Source organism: Chlorocebus sabaeus, chromosome 17, assembly GCF_047675955.1.
Source record: "Chlorocebus sabaeus isolate Y175 chromosome 17, mChlSab1.0.hap1, whole genome shotgun sequence".
In the NCBI taxonomy this organism is placed as follows: Eukaryota; Metazoa; Chordata; class Mammalia; order Primates; family Cercopithecidae; genus Chlorocebus; species Chlorocebus sabaeus.
Genome location: NC_132920.1, coordinates 35080126 through 35103848, shown reverse-complemented (window position 1 = coordinate 35103848; position 23723 = coordinate 35080126). Strand labels below are relative to the sequence as shown.

Below are 23723 nucleotides of genomic sequence, written 5' to 3'. Positions count from 1 at the left end.
ATCTCCTGACCTCGTGATCTGCCTGCTTGCCTTGGCCTCCCAAAGTGCTGGGATTACAGGCGTGAGCCACTGTGCCCAGCCCATCTAAACCCATTTTTAAAAGGAAAAGAAGCTTTTTCTTTAAGGGCCATATAGTGAATATTTTAGGCTTTGCAGTCAACTCTGCCATTATAATGCAAAAGTAGTCACAGATGATATGTAAATGAACGAGTGTGGCTGTGCTCCAATAAAACTTTATTTACAAAATCAGACACTTGTGGACTGTAGTTTGTCAACCCCTGCTCTAGAATAAGAAAGTCACTGAAGAGGTGACACAGGATAAGTTAGATCACGGGTAAACAATTTCAGGAATACACAGGATGATCCTGATGAAGGAAAACTGAAAGCTGAAGAGATATTTACCATTGTACCTGCAGGGCCTTTAGCACTGTTTATATTCCAAAGCCCTGGTCATGCTTGAGAATCAGTGTTCCTACTAAAGGGAGTGGGGGACCCAAAACCAGAGCTGTCCTGCAGGCTCATTCCCTGGCTTGTAGGTTTGTTCACTGTGTTGTTAAAACAGGAGTATTTCAGAAAGTCAAAGCAGAGAATGCTGAGTTATGCGAGAGCCCAAGCAAAATCTGCATGGAAAGATGTTTCTCATGTTTTAGGAGCTACCCGCATTAGCATTTTGGCATCCATAATCTCTCTCTTAAAACAGGCTTCACTGCTCAGTGTTCTATTTTGATAAGTCAGTCATTCACATAGACCCTGGAACCAGATGGATGCCCAATGGCAACGACTTCAAAACAAGTCTGTATGTTCAAGCCAAACAAAGCTATTTATATCAGATGTCCCACTAAGTCCCACTTTCCCCACCCTTCTTTGCTCCAGAAGTGCAGGAACCTGGTCCCACTGTCACCTTATAAGGAAGGGAACAGCAAAAGGAGCAGGCCTGTATCCATCACCAGTTAACTAACCTTGGGACACCAAGTAACTGAGGGGAAAAAAACAAAAAGGAAACACAACAACAAAAAGAACTCATCCTAGAAGCCTTCCTAATGCTAAAAGGCCTAGAAAGAACAATATAGAAGCCTTTTGTGGAAGAAACAATCACCAGGGACACGGGAAGGAAACAGAAATACCTGTGTCTCTTTTTTTCTAAGGTGAAAACTTTGGAGCAGGGCCTAGAAGCACAGTGGTGATTTACACATACCATTCATTGTGTTTACCAAGACATAAACACGCCCTTTGCCATAGTTAATTACCAAGGGCCCGGAAGACAGCACAGCCACAACATACACAAGTAAAAATGGCAAAGCATCCACCCATTTCTGCTTAGGACCACAGGGGGGAGAGCAGGAGGCAACCAGGAGAGCAGGAGGGAACAAAGAGACCTGTGGAAATCAATCACAGGAACTCATTCTCAGCTTTCTTCAGTAACCCTGAGCGGCTTCTTCCAAAGACTCCAGCGCCCCCTAATGGGCATCACCTATAAGTACCAATTAAAACACCACCTCCCTCCAAACCTGGATTTTCTTTCTTCAGTTGTGCCTAAAAGCAAAATAAGTGAAAAAACTAGCTGTCTATAGAAGCGCTATACTGGTGGTGCTCGGCACATGCACTTGCTTTCACCACTCACAAGGAGTTTTGTCACAGTCCTTGATAACACCCACTCTGGTGGACTACCACTAGACTGCGGGCCTTTCCAAGATCCATACTAAAATGGTGTTTCAGGGCACAGCAGGGCACAGCAAGGAGTCTAACGAAAAAGAACACTCTAAGAATCATAAGGCCATTCCCAGGGCACACCTGCAAGAAACAAGAGTTACCTGCAGCCAAAGGATCATCAAAATGGTCACAAGCCAGATTCAGACCAAAAGGGAAAGGCCAGCCCCTTCAACAGGAAGAAATAACATAGGCCTGAAAATATGTCTCTAGATGGGCTTTGCACTAGGATCTCATTAGAGCAGTGGTCAGTTTAGCTAATGGGCAGTGCTCAGAACCTGAAATTGTTGTGCCTGGCAGTGGAGGAAGGTCAGTGGGACCAGTGATTCAGGCCTACACCCCCAACATAACCCTAGGGGAGAAGCCAGGGGTAAGCTATCTCAGGAACGACGCACAAGACTAGAAGTAAAAGCAGGTACTGTCTGACCTGCGATGGTACAATGTTCCAACCTTAGCATCGAGGGAAAGCAATACGCATTCAGTAGAAACTGTCCTTCCAAGTACTCACAGAACCATTCTGTTTTTCACTTTCGGTGCAGCATTCAATAAATGATATAAGCTATTCAACACTTTATTATAAAACAGCCTTTGTGTTAAATGATTTTGCCCAATTGTAGGCTCATGTAAGTATTCTGAGCACATTTAACCTAGGCTAGGCTAGGCTAAGCTATGGTGTTTGGTAGGTGTATTACCTGCGTTTTTGACTTATGAGATTTTCAACTTACGATGGTTTTACCAGGATATAATCCCATCGTAAGTCAAGGAGCATCTGTACTAGAGAAAGAAACAGAAAGATGGGAAAGTCGACCTTGAGAAGGGAAAATTCAGAGTTGTTCTCATCCTATTATCTCAATGGCTGGAGGCATCATAGTTAGATAAAATAGGAATGTCACATACTAATAAATACAATGTTAAGCCCTGCTACACAACCCTGCTGAATCTAGAACCTGCCCAAATCCAAATGGAGAATCCTTTCAGGGTAAGTGGATGGTGAGCATATGCTCAGGACACATAGGAACTCATTTCAGTGAGCTTCTTTCACCATATGTTTCTGCTTTTCAGAGAGAAAACAGACAATATACAGCAAATATTCCAAAGACAGAAGCAACACTAAGGCTAAACAGAAATAAAATGCTTTAATTTGCTCTAAGGCCAATGAAGTCACGTAAAGATGCAAGCTGGTTATACTGAAAATTAAATTGGAAAAAATAAAACTCTACCTCAGTGTGATCTGTATAGTTTTAGTACACTCAGCAAGAGAGACCCAGCAGAGCCCCAAGAAGAAGAGGAGAACAAGTGGGCTCCAGGCCTCGGAAACATGAGCTGACACCAGGGACCACACTTCCTTTCCCTGTGCCCCATCACCTCACGGGCCAGCCTGCCAACACAGCCCCCAGGAGGTGCAGACCCTAGGTCACATACAGGCCTCACTCCAGCAGGTTTCACTCCTGCTGCCTCAGCCTCCTTGTTCGTGGAGTCTCGGTCAGACGATCGCCCGCTGGCCATACTGTCCAACGAATGGCAGGAGACAGCGTTATACAGAGCTTCATAGGGACCCTCTTCTTCAGCATTTGCGTCAAAATCGATAATCAGTTCAGTCACTGCTTTCTCCACGTCACCTGAGAGGAGGACGGAGGGCAAGAGAGTCACTAAAGGGGACCTGAATCTCAGGTTCCAACCAGTGCAGCAACCCAAAGCCTCTTTAGTCACCCACGCTCACAAACACTAACCCAGAGCAAGAAAATGATTAGTTTGTTCCATGGACAAGAATACATATAGTTTCAGCTGTTCTTTATACCCTGAGATCTAAACAGATTTTTCCCTAATTCAGTATGAAAAACCATTGACATCTATAAGGGATACTCCCAAGACCTTTATAAAGTCCCAAAATACCTCAATACTGTAATGACATTAACTTAACCCATAAAATATAGCAAGGTGTAACTGAAAAACTTAAGTTACCCTTTACATTCTTTAATAAAAGCCTCCACATGCTCAAACAAAACAGAGGACGGCAAAGGCTTTCTGAGCTGTTAGCCTGGCCTGTTAGATAACTATCAGCCTCGGAGCACCTGCAATCCAAACGTGTGACTCTGCAAAGTTACCAACTATTAGAGCCCAGGCAACTCTGGGTTGCCTGTAAATAATCAAAACTATAAATATAAAATCCTTGAAGAGGTTAGTGAACTACTAATCCCCTTACTAGCAGATTATGAAGTCAAGAAAAAAAGTGCATGTGGGAGGAAGACAAGGACTCCACAGTACAGAGAGCTGGACACCCTTTAGCCCTTATCTCCCTACACCCCTCTGGGAAATCCCTTTCCCTTTTTTCACTTTTAGCTTTGTTCTGTTTTTCTAGCCTTCTTTATTGTGATCCATATTTGGGGAAAGGTGTCAGTCTTTATTCTATCTTTGTATTCATCATATCAAGGACCCAAAAGTTTGCTAAATGCATCTGAAAAGGTGGATCCTGACTACTGATAGTTAGGCTGGACTCCCTAAGCTCCCATCCAGACCACATTTGTTGCTCATATGTTACATTATCAAAATCTGCCATGTACCCACCTACCAATCAGATGATACTCATTAAATATTGGCCAGGCACAGTGGCTCATGCCTGTAATCCCAGCACTTTGGGAAGTTGAGGCAGACAAATCACGAGGTCAGGAGTTCAAGACCAGCCTGGCCAACATGGTGAAACCCTGTCTCTACTCAAAATGCAAAAAAATTAGCTGGGCATAGTGGTAGGTGCCTATAATCCCAGCTACTCAGGAGGCTGAGGCAGGAGAATCACTTGAACCCAGGAGGCAGAGGTTGCAGTGAGCTGAGATCGCGCCACTGCACTCCAGCCTAGGCGATAGAGTGAGACTCTGTCTCAGAAAAAAAAAAAAAAAAAAGAAATTATTACTAGTCAACTATGCACAAGGCACTACATTGTGATTATGTGTTAGAAAAAGAAGGTTTCACTGATATTTGAGTTCATCTTGAGATGATCCTCCCTACTACACATCCCTGAATAGATCTCATAGAGCCAACTGGAAAAGTAGAGGCTAAAATAAAGTAGGAAAGAAGAGGCCCACAGTCAAAAGCATAAACTATGTCCAATAAAACTTCATATAGTAGTTGGCAAAAAATGAACTGAATATAAACTTACTAAGTAATCACAACCCCCCAAAATTATTATTTAAATTAAGATTTTTCCATTCTGCCCCTGAATGTTCAACTCTTTCCAAGCTGAGCAACCCTTTACTGATAGGGGAGAGTTGCCTTACCCTGAGACTTCTGTGACATGGAGTCCATACTGGAGATGAGAGGTGGCTGGGGTTGGGGGATCTTATCTACTTCTTTTGCACTTCTTTTTCCAGTCATGTGATCTACATGGCAAGATTAAAAAAAAAATAAACAAAAAACTGCTGCACCAAATACAAATGCCTTGGTTCAATTCGTGTGTCCCCTGGTCACCCAGACAGGGAGAAAGGAGGATACCTTCAATTAATGCTGCTATCTGCTGGCTCTTTTGAGAAGGCAGTTCCCGAACAGTGTCTAGGGCAGTCAGTCCACGGTTATCTTTTATGTTGACATCAATTCCTAGAAAGGCACACCAGGTGGACCAGGGGAGTGAGCATTTTCAAGCCAGCCTCCAAGAGGTCAAATTTTAGGACATTTAAGGCTGTCAGCAGTATAGCCAACATTTTTCATCCAAAGCCATTTAATCCAGCTATTCAAGAATAGTTTACACACTTGTACTCAACCAGTGGAGATACACATACATTGAGTTCAAACACGGCCAGCAAAACTCCCCCTAGGGGATGAGGGAGAAACAATCCCAACCCTGGCATGCTGTGTAGACAAGAGCGCTGCCGACCTCTCACCTGCGCCCAGCAGGATTTGCACCACATCGGTCTTGCCAAACAAAGCAGCCTCATGCAAAGCACTGCCCATCTCCGTCTGGAAAGCAAACAAGAGCGCAGAGCAGGATGTCATCAGAACAGTTTGGTGCGGCTTCACATGACAAAGGGGACACAGACAAGAAAGGACACAAAATAAAACAAACCACACAAAGCCCTCTGTCATTATCTTTCCAGCTTTTCTTGTGTGGATTCCAAAACCATGATTGTGGCCCATACACCAAGGCCATGTCTGTGCCACCAGCAGGCCACATGTGAATAACTGAACAGTTACTCTTAGAGCCATCTACTGGTGAAATGCCTCAGAACTCTACCTTCCTGGGTGGAAGGAGTAATGAGAAGAAAAGTACAAGAGAAACACCCTCACTTCAAATGTGGTTTGGTCAACACAAAACCTAAGGAATCACTCATCTGAATGGGAGAGGCTAACAAAGAAAGGAAATGTGGCATTTCTTGCTGGCAACGTCAAGCTGATGAGACTTTGGAGGCGCTAAATGGTGGCAGTGGGAACACATGGATAGGAAGATAATGAAACTTTTCTGGTTTTGAGAGCCAGTCCATAAGCACATCTTTTCAGGGTTTAATGACTACGGATTACCCCCTGAAAAGAAACAAAAAAATAATAGACTTGCTTGAGGAGTTCATTTGTTTTTGAAGTGTCACATTAAAATGAGTCAGCAAAAGGAAGCATTTGAAACATGATATGAAACGTGCTAAATAAAGAGCACAGCCCAGCAGCATGGTCCTTGTGCCTTCTGCAAAATGACTGAGTCTCTTGAGACTGGAGGAGCCCCCACCCGCCCCGCTACCTGGTAGTTGCTGTCCATGCCAGCATCGAGGAGGACCTGGACCACGGCTTTGTGGCCATTCCTTGCTGCCAAGTGCAGAGGGGTGTGCTTCTTAGTGTTGCAGCTCAAGAGGTTGGGGTGTGCATTAAGGAGCATTTTCACCACCTCCAGTCGCCCGTACAGTGCTGCCAGGTCCAAAGGGGTCTCAAATTTGTTGTTGCGCATGGTGGGGTCCGTCAGCTCCTCTAAGAGCACCTTCACCACCTCTGTGTGGCCATACTGTGCTGCACAATGCAGGGCCGTCTCGTTGTCATTGTTCTAAAGGGTTAACAAGCAGATCACATCAGAAAGGTGACTGGCAGATGGGCACCTGACCAGGACAACCACATGTAAAACCACTGAAATTTAAATGAGAAAAATAGCAGCAATACTTGGGGGCTAATAAAAGTCGGAATCCAGGCATATTCCCCCACAAACAAGACTGATTGGTCTAATCAGCGATACCTTCCCCCAGTGACTGTGAGAAGGGAGAAGTCATCTCTTAAACACTGGCAATCCCTTGTGTGTCATGAAGGAAGGGTCTCCAGGTTGCAAGGAGAGTGAACAAGAAAATGTGGCAGGCATTTGGTAGAAGCCCTGGCAAGATGAATACCAATAATATCACTGCTATTATTTCAGTTTAAACTTCAAATGGTTTTACAATTTGTATGTATTCAACCCTATGGTTCTGATTCTGGATTTGTCAACCATCCACTGCCTTACACATAAGCTTTTTAATAAAAGTTTTTCATCTGTGTAGCTTCTTGCATGCAAATCAATCAGCCAACAGTGAAAGTAACAGAGCAGACTAAAAATCGCCCAAGGTATCAGCCAAAAGCCATTTCCAGGGAAAGGGGGCACTTGGGCTTAGTCACAGAGAAATAGGGGACCCTGACGCTGCACTGTGCCTACTCCAGGAGCCTGCACCAAGCAACGCATGCAGTATCTACTTCATTAAAATGGCAGCCAGCACAGGAAGATGTTTCTTATGTAAGAAAGAGGCAAACGCTGGCATGTTTTGTGTGAGAGGTGCAAAATATTCAGATGTAATATTGCTATCAATTCAAGCTCACAACCCACGGTCCTCTAATGCCAATTTTGTTTCAAACTAAAGACAGAATTTGGGATAAAATGGGAGAATTGTGTGCTTTATCAACCATCAGAGGCAAAATGTTAGTCATTCCAATTATGCTCTTTTACTACTGACAATGTCTAATTAGAGCAGAAATAAAGTAAGTCCCATGACCTCTCCTTTTTGAGAAGCACTGATGAAAATAATTCTCCCACAACATTTTGAGATTCCTAAATTTATCCAGGAGGCTTCTGCTACTTTTGGGAAAGAAAGCTTAAGTGGGGCTTTGTCAGTCAGGTCAATATTGTGCACCTTTCAGTGGTCAAAAGGTCGAAATTAAATGTTTCTGCAATTGCTTTAATTCTATTCATAACACTAAAAGTAATGGATTAGGAGTTACCCAAACATGCATATGCAATTCCATCTGCTTTTGATCTGGCATTTGACTGCATCATTTTTTCCAACTATACCAAGTATACCAGAAAGATCCACAGCTGCTGGGAGCAAGCCCCCAAAAGGTGAGGACAATGGCAAAGAAAAATTTTTACATGAAATAAGGACAGAAAAAGTAGTAGCAGGACACATGCAAAGATAAATGCACACAAATAAACAGAGGATGCAGAGGAAGCTGCACTGAGCTCAAACACAACTCAAGGAGAGCAGCTGCCAGGAAAGTGCCGACACCCTTTGCTGGCCAAAGGATACAGCCAGCCTGCCAGCCACAGCCTCCTATAATATGACTGGGCCCTAAGGGGCAAATTCCATGTAACCTAAAAGTCTGGAGGAAGGGGAAATGCTGGGCAGAAAGCAAGTCTTTGAGGTCCTCCCTGTGCCAAACAAACCTTTTAGGATACCCATTTGGAAGGCCTATTTCCTATTAAGCTATGGCATGAGTTTCCTAAGCAAACTTAGAGCTGTCCCTTCAGTTTCTCTCTTTTTTAACCCAATATTTCTCTGGTTGATTATCACTTTCTCTTGATGAACCAACACCATTAACAAAAACTCACAGGATCTTTCTATGGAGTAATTCTGGGGCAGAGTAGCAACCCAAAGTTTAAAAGGATTCTCCAGGTTGTACATCTCAAGATGAGTGTGATAGAAAGAGCCATGAACGTCAGCTTATTCATATTAAAACTCCAATCCAGAAAAACTATTTACTCTGATGCAAATACTACTGTCTCTTTTAGATCCAAGTTGTCTCCCAACAAAGAGAATAAATTGTCCTTGATTTTATAAAAAGTATGCCATTAGGGCTAAAGAACTGTAAAAGTCTAAACCATCCAGCAAAGAAAAAAAAAATCTTCTCTATGTCTTCTTTGCCAGAATGAAAGCAGCTCTCACAAAGCTGCCCTGCTAAAGGCAAGGTCATAATCACTACTGGCAAACTTCCTGCCTCATGTTAAAAATACATCTCTGCAGAAAGTTACACTCATAGTCACAGTACAGGGAGCATCTTACTTAGGTTTCAGTCATGCCAGACATGGTCTGGTAACTATAATACCCAAGTTTCTTATATCTATGGTGATCACATCCATCACTGACACAAGCCATCACAATAAACTCTTATTACTGTAGGCTTTTTGAGCCTGACAACCATCAGGGCAAGAACTATCAGTGACTCTCAAACTGGCTTCATTTTGGAATTACATGGGAGCTTAAAAATAACTTGTAGGAAGTCCAACTTCACATTGCCAAAGTAGTACCTCAGAGGGTAAGGCCCAGGAAACGCTTATTAAGTGCTGGTTAATACACTGACAAGAAAAGGAAGGATTCTAAGGAGCAGCACAGACTCCTGATCATCTGGAATGTTTCCCCGTCACACCTTCCAAATCTCACTACAGGTGTTCACAATACCTCCAGAGTTCCCAGAATCTCATTACTACGAATCTGGACTGAGAAAAGTGAGTGAGAGGAAATAGCCCAAATTTCCCCCAATGCTTTTGCACAAATTCTCCATTCCTACCCATCTTAAGACCTACTTCTGGCTGGGCGTGGTGGCTCATGCCTGTAATCCCAGCACTTTCGGAGACCGAGGCGGGCGGATCACAAGGTCAGGAGATCGAGACCATCCTGGCAAACACGGTGAAATCCCGCCTCTACTAAAAATACAAAAAATTAGCCGGGCGTGGTGGCAGGCACCTGTAGTCCCAGCTACTCAGGAGGCTGAGCCAGAAGAATGGCGTGATCCCGGGAGGCGGAGCTTGCAGTGAGCTGAGATTGCGCCACTGCACTTCAGCCTGGGCGACAGAGCAGGACTCCGTCTCAAAAAAAGAGAAAGTGTAGGCCCTAGAAAAACATACCATAATGGGAAGAAAGGAAAAACTAAGTCTGAGATTGAGAGGACACAGGAGAAGCATGAAAGCAAGTCCATCATGTGGAAGAAGAGTTAGATTTATTCTGTACTGTTCTGGAAAGCAGAACTCTAATCCAAAAAAATGGAAGGTTTAGGAAGATAGATGCCAATCAAACTTAACAAACCAAAACTCAACAGAATCCAAAAACAGGCTGCCAAGTAGTAATGAGCTCTGTTTGTTATTAGGGAAAACAAGCAAATAATTAGAATAAGGGGTCACCTTTCAAATGATAAAAAGATTCCTGCTCTACGTGGAAAGTTGGCCTAAATTGGTGGTTTTCAAATCAGTTTTATTTTGGAATTACACGGGAACAACAACAACAACAAAATGCTAGTAGTAGGTCCAACCCCAGATTTGTAGGCACCGACTTCAGCAATCAGTCATAATCATCAAGAATGAGACAAACCAATGTCATGTGCCTTGTTGATGCGAGGCACTAAAATGGACGTAATACCACTTCCGTGGTGCTCCTGCCAAAAATGTACACCCAGAATCTAATCATGAGGAAATATCAAACAAAGCTAAACTGAAAGACGGTATACAAAACAACTGCCCTGTGCTCTTAAAAACCATCCAAGTCATGAAAGGCTAAGAATGGCCAAGGAACTGTTCCACACTATTAATATGTATGCTCCTGGACTGGATTCTTGATCATAAAAAATATTGCTCTAAAGGGCATCTTTGAGACAACTGGTAAAATTTGAACATAGATTCTATATTAGATAATGGTATTGTATCAATATTGAATTTTCCAAATGTAATAAATGTATTGTGGCTTTATAAGTGAATGCCCTTGTTCTTAGGAGATTTAGGTCAAACAACTAACTAATAACAAAACGCAAGTGTTTAGGATTAAAGGGTTATAATGTCCATGACTTAATATCAAATATTTCATCAGTGACAACAATTAATGCATACACACACACACACACACACACACACACACACACAGAGACAGAGAGAGAGAGAAAGGAAAGGTAGCAAAATGTTAACACTGGAGTATCAACAAGAGTGTACTATAGTTCATGGCATTATTCTTACAACTTTAAGTTAGAAGTTTTTTTTTTTAAATAAAAAGTTTTTTAGAAGCTTGCCAGGTGATTCTAATGCAACCGGCAAGGTTGATTACATTTGGAGGCAATTGGTCTAGATAAAATTCCAAGTCCCTTTCTGTTCTAAGACTGTGAAATAATTTTAAATGTACCAAAAAAATAGATGTGCCCTAATACTAATTTGATTGTTGCTCATTTTATGATACTCAGACTAAGGAATATTGTTAAGAGGGGGTAAATGAGCAATTTTCATTTGGCTGGTTTAAACTGACTTGTTGAAAAAGGCCCCAAATGTCGAAGAACATGGAAGCTCCTAAAAACTACTTCTGCTCCCAAAACAAGCCATCTGAGACTTCTTAATTTGTACAGGTGCCTGACAGAACTTAGCACTCAAAAGTACTTTAACAAAACAATTCCTAGACATAAGCCAGATCTATAAAAATCCACTGAATCAGGACAAAACCTAGGGAGATCAGTTTTTGTTTTTTTTTTTTTTAGACGGAGTCCTCTCTGTCATCCAGGCTGGGGCGCAGTGGCGTAACCTTGGCTCACTGCAACTTCTGCTTCCCGGGTTCAAGTCATTCTCCTGCCTCAGTCTCCTGAGTACCCGGGATTATAGGCATGTGCCACCATGCCTGGCTAATTTTTATATTTTTAGTAGTCACGGGGTTTCGCCATGTTGGCTAGGCTGGTCTCGAACTCCTGACCTCAAGTAATTCACCGGCCTCAGCCTCCCAAAGTGCTGGGGTTACAGGAGTGAGTCACCATGCCCAGTCAAGGGAGGTTAGATTTGAATCAGCTCAAGACGGGTTTGCATTCTCAGCACAACCCAAACAGCTTACCTCTCTGTCTCTCTCTTTCTTCTTCTTCTTCTTCTTCTTATTATTATTATTTTTGAGACAGGGTCTCACTCTGTTACCCAGGCGACAGTGATCACTGCTCACTGCAGCCTCGACCTCCTGGGCTCAAATGATCCTCCCACCTCAGCCTCCCGAGAATTTGGGATACAGGCATGTACCACTATCCACTATGCCTGGTTAATTTTTTATTTTTTCTAGAGATGGGATCTCATTATGTTGTTCAGGTTGGTCCCACATTCCTGGGCTCAAGCAATCTTCAGCCTCGGCCTCCCAAATTCTGGGATTACAAGTGTGAGCCACTACACTGGCCACCTTTACTTTTTTTTTTTTTTTGAGCCTGTCGCCCAGGCTGGAGTGTAGTGGCACGATCTCGGCTCACTGCAACCTCTGCCTCCTGGGTTCAAGTGATTCTCCTGCCTCAGCCTCCCAAGTAGCTGGGATTATAGGCACATGCCACCACATGCAGTTAATTTTTGTATTTTTAGTGGAGACAGGGTTTCGCCATGTTGGCCAGGCTGGTCTTGAACCCCTGACCTCTGGTGATCCACCAGCCTCAGCCTCCCAAAGTGCTGGGATTACAGCTGTAATCGCAGCATCTGGCCTCAGCTTTACTCTTAATGTGGTTTGCAACAATTGGCCTTTCAGGGTAGAGGCAAAGGGAATTATTTCCAAAGAAAGAAGTATGTTCTTACTACATTTAAACTAATTTTATTTTATATGTGCAAAATTAAAGGATAGGAAAATGTACTTTCAAGAACCAAAGTCTTACCCTTTATCAAAGCTTTACAAGCTCACTACACTAACCACTATTGGGAAAACAATCACTTCAAGTTTCCTCCCCATAAAAGAAAACTCTGAATAGACTAACTGAATAATGTTTCATTAAGTGTCATCTACTAGTAACAAAAACAGATTCCAAAAATGCCTTTGCAGAAATACATTATATACACTTTAAAAAATTAGCATCTCAAATATTACTAGTTACTAGATATTTTTACTTTATATATGTTATCTTAAACTCCAAAACAATCCAGCAAGGTAGATGGTAGTGCCGCATTTTATAAAAGAGGAAACAGGTTCAGAGAAATTAAGCAACTTGCTCAAGTCAACAAAACTAATAAGTCGCATCCCAGAACTTAAATTCTGGTCTACATGAAAGCCTATGATTTATGAGTTTTCCACTCTACTACTCTACTTCCAAAACAAAAAACAAAAAAACTAAGAGTATCTTCCTATTCTGAAGACTAGAAAACAGAATACAGAGAGCAGGCCACTCACTGCACTTCAGCCTGGGCAACAGAGGGAGACCCTTTCTAAAATGAAAGAAAGAAAGGAAAGGAAAAGGAAAGGGAAGGGAAGGGAAGGGGAAGGAGGTAAGAAAGAGTAAGCCAAAACAAAGCTGATGTGCTCCACTACCTAAGGTCAAATTGCTTCTCTACCATTAAGACCCAACAGCTGAACAAAATCTCCCACAGGGCCTTCCCAGGTCCAGCCCATAGGGGGCTTCCTTTGCTAAATCACTATTTCTCAAAAGCATGAAATATCTGCCTTGTTTGGAAACATACAGAAGAACCTTATGTTTCTCTTCCCCAAGGCAGCTGTTTCCAGAGCAAGTAAAAGGTAGCTAATGTGGATAATGCAGTGTCTCGAGCACACTCCAGACTGTTGCCAAAAAGCAAACTTCATCTGAATAAAATCTCTGACCAAAACCAGCGGATGAGAGCACCAAGGAAAGAGGCTAACACCATCACCAATGAACAAGCTCTGCTGCTCAGATGTGGTAAAGGCTGAGGGGCAGACAGGGCTGGCCTGTTCATCACCAGGCACATCAAACTACGCTTTGTCCCAGCCTCATGGGGAGGGAGACTAAGGCAGGTGCCCACCTTGGTCCTGCAACATCGTTTCCTATTTCAGAACCCTTCCTGGGTCAAGCGTGATCGAGCAGAGAGAAGTGAATGGCTGGAGATACTGGGTGTGGTTTTAAAGCATCAGGCAGAGATGCACAAACTCCAGGAAATCAGAGAGAGGCATGCAACCGCTTTTAAAGGAATAAAATGGATCACGCTTGTCCTTTCCTCCACATCTCTACCATTAGCTATTGAAACCTGAAAATCAGATTCCATTTCAAAAGACAAATAGAAAGTAGGCTAAAAATATTTTTTTTAATTCCAGGAAGTACAACTGAATCATTTTTTCTATGCTTATTTAAAAAGTAAGATAATTTGACATCTCTTAACTACATTTAAAAAATTTTAAGAATCAAAATTGTAAATTAAGTATGTAATATGGTCCCTTTTATTTCCCCATTCCTGCCATTTCAAATATTCCAGAAAAAAATCACCCACCGTTTCCCAAATTAGTATGGGTTTAAAAAATAAAGTCAAAACCCACCGCAGCTGCATTTTCCCATTCCCAGACAAGCCAAAAGCAGATGGGCTGAAGCAGACAACAGTCAGCGTGATGAGGAGGAGCCTGAGTGGACAAGAGTAGAAGCGGAGAGGACCAAAGAGGAGGTACAGCTTGGAGAAATGATGCAGAGAATTCCTGGCAGCAAAGTACACACCTTGGCATTGATATAAGGGTCAAAGGGGCCGTACTTTTTGAGTTCTTTGATCTCAAGAGCATTCTACAAAAAGGAGAGGAAAAGAAAAAGTGATGACAAAATGGATGAAATATATTAAAGCAATACACAGCCCTGAGGGAACCCAACCCTAGAACTTGAATCTGCCCTCTGGATGCCTCAAAGGGAAGTTAATAAGAAAGACAACCTCCAGGGCACCTTACTCTTACCCCCCTTTAATCTAAGCATCCTACTGGAACCACATTAATGGTTTTAAAATGAAACCATATAGTACTTGTAACCACTAGCTAGATCCATTAAAGTCTTCAAGCCACTGCAGACATCTTGCCCAGCTCCTGCCCACCCACCTGCCTACCAGATACTCAAAGCACTGGGCTGGGGTCCCACCTATCAACTGATACTCCAGGCAGGAGGCAGCTGTGAGCAGGTTAAGCTAGCACACTCAAGTAGCTCAAAAATCCAAGCAGCTGTGTTTCAAGGCAAAAGTGAGCAAAGAGGATTAGAAATGGTTGCTGAACATTTCTTAAATGAGAAGGACTTTAATGGGTGACCAGTCTTTCCAACGTTGAAGAATATTAGTTACAAGCAAACTTCATTATGCATTTCCTCCAGAGAAGAGACATGACCACTTTAGCTAGGAGGAGTAAAATTGCACTTAGATTCTAAAGAGGTAATTCTAAACAGCTACTTTTCATTCCCAAATGTTATAAACAAACATCCTCATTGATGATTTCAAATGTCTGTTGCTCACCTACCCAAAAAATACAGCCCAAAAGGGGAAAGGAAGGCTGATTAACAGTTATATACACACAATCTCCAAATTAAGAGATTTGGGAGCACTACATTAATTTTCTCATGTCTCAGAATGAAGCTGCCCTTCTCAGAATCAAAGTCATGCTCTTAACAGCTAACTAAGAACTGCATGAGTCTCCTGACAGATGGACTCGCCAGGATAATTTCCTATTTTTTGAGGGAAAACCTTGATCTAATCCTACAGGTAATTTAACAATCCCCTCTCGGCAAAGTCATTAGAAAAACAGTCCCTAAGCTTACTGAGAAACATCAACATCTCCCTCCTTCAAGGAACTGAGAAGAGTATCTACTTCAGTTCAGAGCAGAGAGTGGAAAGGGGAGAATGGCTTATCATGTAAGGAACGCCCGTCTCCTCTCAAACTTGCACACAACCTCCAACTCAAATAACAGGGAGTTGTATTTGTAAGAGGCAAGTTTTAACTTGCATAATCCAAGTACAATTTTTTCCAAAGATATAAATGTAAAGAAGAGGAAGTATATTCTCAGAGTAATTAAATCCATGGCCGTTGTAAGTTTATTTTTGCTCAAATCCAGCCTTGTTCATTTTCTAAGAATCACCTCTGCTTTTTCAAAGCATGCTCATTTGGAGGACATCATGGAAATGATCTTCATTCCACTGAATCACCTCTGCCCTCCACTCACATGTGTTTGATTTGTGAGTTCACTTTTTGGCACTAGCATGAGTACTTCTACTGCTACAAGTTCTGATGTATGTAAAACAATAGCATGGTTTACACAGTACTGACAAACACTGGGAAAGTTACACTGCCATGTCAAAGGCATAAACACAATTTATTTTTGAGACAGGGTCCCACTCTGTCACCCAGGCTGCAGTGCAGTGGCATAATCATGGCTCACTGCACCCTCAAACTCCTGGGCTTAAGTGATCCCCCGCCCCTGTTTCAGCCTCCTGAGTGGCTGGGACTACAGGTGTGTGCCACCACATCTAGCCTTTTTTTTTTTCTTTTTTAAAAATTTTTTATAGAGATGGGGTCGGGGAGATGGGGATGCCTCACTATGTTGCTCAGGCTGGTCTCAAACTCCTGGCCTTCTGGCCTCAAGCAATTCTCCTGCCTCAGCTTTCCAAAGTGCTGGGATTACAGGCATGAGCCACCACACCTGGCCTACAGTTAATTAAGCTCACTAGCTTGAAACTGACTCCATGCAATTTTGTAGGGTTTGCATTATTTCAAATTTTGCACATAAAATGAATACAGTTGGCCCTTCATATCCACAGGTTTCCATCCATGGTTGTAAATCTGCACATGTGGAACCCACAGACAGAGAGCGCTAATGTTACTTTGCTGTTTTACATAAGAGACTTGAGCATCTTTGGATTTTGGTATCTATGGGGAGGTCCTGGAAACAAAGGGCTGACTGTGTATACATTTTTTATTCTAGTACTATTGCACATATGCATGAGTCAAATGCATATAAAATACGTCCTCATAGTATAAGATCTACTAAGAAGAGTACAACTGGGAAGAGGGGAGTCACATTTAGGGTATGGAAGAGGTGGTTCCATGCTAAGGAACTGATTATCAAAAAAACAAACGAAGAGCTGGTTCTCTGAGATTTGAATTATGGGGCTAAGATGGTGACGGGGTTGCCACATCTGGCTACAGCTGAATGGAGGGAGGAAAGCCTCCCTTCCTTCCGACCTGTTCATTGACTCTGGTGTGTGAAGGCCCTTGATGGATGAGCAACCGCACTATCTGGGCATCTCCTTTCCAAGCTGCCAAATGCAGAGGGTAGCAGCCTTTCGAGTCAGCCACGTTGGTCAGCGCATCGTTCCTCAGAAGAACCTCGACCACATCCCTAGAAGTAAAAATCAATCATGAGTTGGTAGAACTCAGGAGTCTTTCCAGCTAACAGCTCTTTACACCTGTATGGCACAAAGCCTTTTCACAGATATATCTCATTTGGCTCCTGTGCCTCCACCTGAGCTCACCGCCCAGGCTTTTCCTTTTATTCTATGAGCTACTTGTACAGCTGATGATACGCAGCTGAACCACCTTGAGCCATGCTATACTGACTCATCACCTCTCTGTTTAGGCTTTCTTGGTAATCTATTTTCTACTACTTTGAAAATGTCTGGGCCGGGTACGGTGGCTCAAGCCTGTAATCCCAGCACTTTGGGAGGTTGAGGCGGGCGGATTCGAGACCAGCCTGGCCAAGATGGTGAAACCCCGTCTCTACTAAAAATACAAAAATTAGCCGGGCACAGTGGTAGGAGCCTGTAGTCCCATCTACTCGGGAAGCTTTGGCGGGAGAATCACTTGAACCTCGGAGGCGGAGGCTGTAGTGAGCCGAGATAGTGCCGTTGCACTCTAGCCTGGGTGACAGAGCGAGACTCTATCTCAAAAAAAAAAAAAAAAAAATGTTTGGACTCTTTGTCCAAACCCGTTTCCTTGTTTATGATGTTTAAACATCATTCAGGTGTTGAATTTACATAAAAGTAATCATACAAGACAAATATAATTATTCACCACATTATTCAGAGCATGTAGTGATGTAGGCACTGAAAGCAGAGAGGTCAAGCAGAATAAAAGTTATTGCAGTCTGGGCGGAGTGGCTCACGCCTGTAATCCCAGCACTTTGGGAAGCCGAGGTGGGTGGATCACCTGAGGTCAGGAATTCAAGACCAGCCTGGCCAACATGGCAAAACCCCATTTCTACCAAAAATACAAAAATTAGCCGGGCGTGGTGGTGGGTGCCTGTAATCCCAGCTACTCGGGAGGCTGAGGCAGGGAGAATTGCTTGAACCCGGGAGGCAGAGGTTGCAGTGAGCTGAGATTGCGCCATTGCACTCCAGCCCGGGCGACAGAGCGAGACTCTCTCTCAAAATCAATCAATCAATCAATCAATCAATCAATAAAAGGTTACGGCAAAAGCAAGCCAGACACATATGTTATCATTTGATATCCCCAGAAAGAGGAACTTGCTTTTTTCCTGGTGACAGCACTAATTAAACAGATACTAGTATATAATTATCCCTATGAATGTGAGGTCAAAGAAAATCCCCACTGTAAATAGAAACAGCATCTGGAAATGAATTTGGCTAGCAAACTATAGTCATTTAAGTTCAAGATTCACTTTAATTCAGATATATTCAGATATATGGGAACAGTGTTCTCTACAGATTTCTTTTTAGCTATATCTAAGATGGCTACAGAAAAGACTTAACGATTGTATTCAGTGTACTTTAGAAATGTTTAATGTTGAAGGAAACAACCATTGCCTCTTTCTGGTATGTTGGAGTCAATTAGGGTGGGTCAAATATTGGACAAGTGACACAAAATACTCTAAGGGGGTGAGGGCTCTGGAGCTCCTTGCTCAGCAAAATCTAAAATGATTCCAATAATCCCTCCTCATAAAAACTACACTGGTGGCCGGGCGCCGTGACTCATGCCTGTAATCCCAGCACTTTGGGAGGCCGAGGCAGGCAGATCACCTGAGATCAGGAGTTTGAGACTAGCCTGACCAACATGGTAAAACCCTGTCTCTACCAAAAATACAAAAATTAGCCGGGTGTGGTGGCAGGTGCCTGCAATCCCAGTTACTTAGAAGGCTGAGGCAGGAGAACTGCTTGAACCCAGGAGGTGGAGGTTTCAGTGAGCCGAGATTGTGTCACTGCACTCCAGCCTGGGCAACAAGAATGAAACGCCATCTCAAAACAAAAACAAAAACAAAAACAAAAAAACTACACTGCTGCTACTTATTGCCTATAGTACTTGTTTTCCTTTAACACCTTCTATTTTGTTACACTCTGGTTTACATTCTTTGACATCCTGGCAAAACCACTCACTGTGCGCCCTGACAATGCCTGCCCCTTTGCTGAGCAATCTGAAGGGCAGTGCCTCATCACTTAAGCCTCTGCCTTCTCTCTCAAATTCTCCCCAAAGCATGCCTTCTCCAGAGAACGCTGCACACAAATCCCACCCAGTTCCTAACAACTTCTCTATACTCAGGAGAATTACATAGGCCATTTAATGTATTTTTCCCCCTTAAAAAGGGTTCTTGTGTACAGGGCTAATTTTATGAGGAAAGAATGGCAGGCAAGAAGAGAGAGTAAATAAATAACTATTGAAACCGAAGACAGCTTTCTCATGACCACTAATCTATTTTCAGTTTATCGAGCAGTTAGTTACCTAATAGATTCCAGCCCCTTTATGTTCTGGGTGCCCCAAATTTGATCATCATACCTAGAACATTATGTAGCACTGGAACATTCCAGAGGGGAAAAGAACAAGCAGAAGAAAAGGTAAAACTTAACTCTTGGCTAAAGATTTTTTGGTGGGTGGGGTGGGGAAGGATGTTTAAATAACACATGAAAGAAAGACACAGAAATCCTGAACGAACTGAACTTAGGTTTGTTTTTCTCTGTTTTTCAGTGCCACCGCTTAGCAAACCTTTGTTTTGTTTTCGTTTTTTAGAGATAGGGTCGTTCTGTCACCCAGGCTGGAATGCAATGGCACAATCATAGTTCTCTGCAGCCTCAAACTCCTGGGCTTAAGTAATCCTCCTGCCTTAGCCTCCTGAGTAGCTAGGACTTCAGGCACACTACCACGCCTGGTTAATTTAAAAAATTTTTTGTGTGTGGAGATGGAGGCTTGCTTTGTTGCCCAGGCTGCTCTCAAGCTCAGTTTCATGTGATCCTCCCACCTCGGCCTCCCAAAGTGCTGGGATTACAGGCATGAGCCACTAAGCCCAGCCAGCAAACTTTTCTAGAAAATGAAAAGGCAACGTGAAGGCCTGGGTTCTGTAGGGTGACAGCAGGGATGCAGTACATTGATACTTACTTATGGCCATTCAAAGCAGCATGGTGCAGGGGTGTGTAGCCAGTGCTGTCAACACAGTTCACATTTGGCCCTCTCCACATGCTATCAGGGAAAAAAAAAAGAGAGAGAGAGAGACATAGATTTCACAGACTGGAGTCACAAACCAAAGTTAGAGATAGCTAGCTAATTAGTAATGATTTCTGTGTGGTGTTCAACCAGATCAGTTACTTCCAAATGACTCCTGATAATGTACAGCAGCTATACACTGCAGATGCATAGCACTGAGGGTACACTTCAATGGTTTGCTAAACAGAGTCAAGTGTCAAGACAACAGTGTCATCGCTTAAGAGTTTGTTCTTCTAGTACTCCCATGATTGCAAAAACAGCTCATTGAAAGGTCATCAAAGACAGAACAGGTATTGAGCACCCACTCCTGTGCTGGTGACTGAAGGTTTGAGAGAGACCTCAACACAGATCAGATAATCAAGATGAGTCACCGAGCAAGGACCAAGGTCAAAAAAGCACCAGGAGATGTGTCTTAAGATGAAAGAGACGATTTTGTCTTTCTTTTGTAAGTATGTCTTATTAGTAATTAAAAAAAAAAAAAAACAGTATCTATAATTACAGTGTCTTATCTGACTTAAAAACACCATAGGAGGGAAGCTGAAATGTTACCTTACTTAATCCTCAAAGCCTTAGTTCTTATTTCTGTTTCTGCATTGGCCTTACGGCATTGACCAGAGCTTCTAAAATAATATCAAATAATCCTAAAAGCCTTAGTTCCTATTTGTTTCTGCAAACCTTACTGCATTGGCTAGAGCTTCTGAAAGAATATCAAGTAGCAGAGGACAAACTTGTTTTGTTCCTGCTTCTAATAAAAATGCCTCCAATGGTTTGAGGTAGATACTCTGCACCTTGTAAAAGAAGTATCCTACTTTTTTTCCAAAAAGTGTTATTAGAGATAGTTGGTTAAATGTATTTTCTGCATATATGGAGATAACAGTTTTTCATATTTAACAACCTAATATGTTGTTATCAATAGGTTTCTTAATATTAAGCCATTCTTGGAGTAAACTTAATTGGCCATTTCCATTATAATTCTACTTGAGAGCATCTATTTGAGAGTAGATTACTTAGAATCTATATTCATAATTGAGGCTAGTTTAAAGTTTTTGCTTTTTGTGCTATTGTTACTGGATGGTATCAGTGTTAGGTTTAGGTCACAGGTCAGCTGGGCAGCTGTCTACTCATTTCCATATTGAAGAATCAATGACAGGCCAGGTGTGATGGCTCACGCCTATAATCCCAGCACTTTGGGAAGCTGAGGCGGGTGGATCAGTTGAGGCCAGGAATTTGACACCAGGCTGCCCAACGTGGTGAAACCCTGTCTCTACTAAAAATACAAAAATTAGCTGGGCATGGTGGCGTGCTCCTGTAATCCCAGCTACTTGGGAGGCTGAGGCAGGAGAATTGCTTGAATCCGGGTGTTGGAGGTTGCAGTGAGCCAAGATCACACCACTGTACTCCAGCCTGAAGAGACAGAGAGAAACTCTGTCTCAAAAAAAAGACAATAACAGAGCACTAAAATTACAAAGAATTACCAGCAAAACCATCTGAGCCCAGAGCCTGTATGTTCAGTGTTGGAAGCAATATTATTTATAAAATTTTGGCCAGGTATGGTGGCTCACACCTGTAATCCCAGCACTTTGGGAGGCCAAGGCGGGTGGATCACCTGAAGTCAGGAGTTTGAGACCAGCCTGACCAACATAGTGAAACCCATCTCTACTAAAAATACAAAAATTAGCCGGGCATGGTGGTGCACACCTGTAGTCCTAGCTACTCAGGAGGCTGAAGCAGGAGAATTGCTTGAACCTGGAATGCGGAGGTTACAGTGAGCCAAGATTGTGCCACTGCACTCCTGCCTAGGCAACAAAGTGAGACTCGATCTCAAAATAAATAAACAATAAAGTAAAATTTTAGCAATAGGCATCAATAGACAAATTATTATAACTACAGTACAGAGTAGAATATCATATGCCAGTTATATTGCTATGTAATAAGAAAAAAAGATCATAATGTTAACGAGAAAAAAGAAACAAAATTGTAAATATTATAGTCACAGCTCAGAAAGGATGAAATTTATCAGGATAGTAGATTAAGTGCACAAGTTTACTCTACCGCCTGCCTAAAGTTCTCTGAAGTGACAGAAAAGATATCCCACCCTACACAGATAGCTATAGACAGATTCACACCAAGAAAATTTTAAAAAGATACCATCAAGTAACCGGCAATGTTGAGGAATTACTAAAAGGCAGAAAGTAGACAAGGTCAGATCTACAGAGACACAATCTAGAAGAATGCAAATTAAAAACATTCATTGACAAAAATGAACATAATGACATCATCAAGTGTTTCTAAAGATTAGGAAAACAAGCAATCTTAAACACCACTGGTATAAGTTTAAACTGGTAAATTCCTTTGGGAAGATAATTTGGCACCATTGATCAAAACCAAAAATAAGATTCACTTTGAGGCAGCAATTCCACTTATAGGCAGCTACCCAACAGAGATACTTACACATGTGCACAAAGACACATGCTGGTACAGGATTGCTTCATTGTAAGAGTTAAAAACTAAAAACTTAATGTCTATCTATAGGCAAGCAGTAAAATACTAGGTATACTCATAAAATAAAATACTACATAACCATCAACAACAACAGTAATAACAAAGGAAAGAAAACAAATTGAACCTTTAAGTCCTGACATGGAAAGATTTCCCAAGACATACTGTGTTACAAGAAAGCGACAGAAGAAGTCATTGTATAATATACACTGCTGTAAATGGATGGTGACTAGAAGAGCACTCACCAAATACTGACTGTGCTCACCTCTGGGGAAGGAAATCTGTGTGTTAGGGAGCACTGCAGATGATGGAGACAGACTTTCCTACTGCGCTCTGTATTCTACCACAGTTTAAAACACTTACAGTGAGAATCTATTCACATAGTGCTTTTATAATAATAATATTGTAAAAGAAATGGGGGAATCGTCTGTGCACAAGGAAAAGAAGAAAAAAAGTCAAAATGTTAATAAAACACAGCTGTATATGGGTGACAAGCCACTTTAATGAGCATGTAGATATTAGGTTTACAATCTTAAGATACATTTTAAGTAGGAAAAGTGGGCTTCTGTACAGCAAAGGAAACCGCCAGCAGAGTAAAAAGACCACCTATGGAATAGGAGGAAATATTTGCAAACCATACATCTGCTAAGAGGGTTAATAGTCAAAACATATAAAGAACTCAGAACAACTCAATAGCAAGAAAGTAAATAACCTGACTGAAACACTGGACAAAAGATCTGAAAAGACATTTCTCAGAAGAAGACACACAAATGGCCAATAGGCATATGAAAAAATGCTCAAACCACTAGTCATTACAGAAATGCAAATTACAACCAAAATGATATATCACCTCATGCCTATCAGAATGGCTATTACAGAAAAGACAAAAGCTAAGTGTTAGCAAGAATGCAGAGAAAAGAGCACCCTCGCACACTGTTGGTAAAAACAAAAATTAGTACAGTCATTTATAGAAAACAGTACGAAGTTCCTCAGAAAGTTAAAACTAAAACTACCATATGAACCAGCAATTGTACTACTGGGTATATCCAAAGGGAGTAAAATCAGTACATGGAAGAAATATCCGCACTTCCGTGCTCATTGCAGCATTACTCCCAGTAGCTGAGATATGGAACCAACCTACCT

The 23723-nt window shown here is 42.2% G+C and overlaps 1 protein-coding gene across 7 annotated transcripts in view; it reads right to left on the bottom strand.

The window, feature by feature from the left end:
- ANKS1A (ankyrin repeat and sterile alpha motif domain containing 1A) overlaps positions 1-23723 on the bottom strand; it is a 194033-nt gene that overhangs the window by 99783 nt on the left and 70527 nt on the right. For 4 of the 7 annotated variants that reach the window (XM_007972855.3, XM_007972857.3, XM_007972859.3 and 1 more), the window contains exons 2-9: positions 19977-20057; positions 16836-16992; positions 14344-14406; positions 6425-6721; positions 5580-5655; positions 5194-5295; positions 4980-5081; positions 3130-3326 (exon numbers count right to left, since the gene is read on the bottom strand). In XM_007972855.3, the coding sequence (XP_007971046.3) occupies positions 3130-3326; positions 4980-5081; positions 5194-5295; positions 5580-5655; positions 6425-6721; positions 14344-14406; positions 16836-16992; positions 19977-20057 (1075 nt within the window). The remainder of the gene's footprint in view (positions 1-3129; positions 3327-4979; positions 5082-5193; positions 5296-5579; positions 5656-6424; positions 6722-14343; positions 14407-16835; positions 16993-19976; positions 20058-23723) is intronic. The other 3 variants (XM_007972861.3, XM_007972858.3, XM_007972860.3) reach the window with 1 other exon arrangement.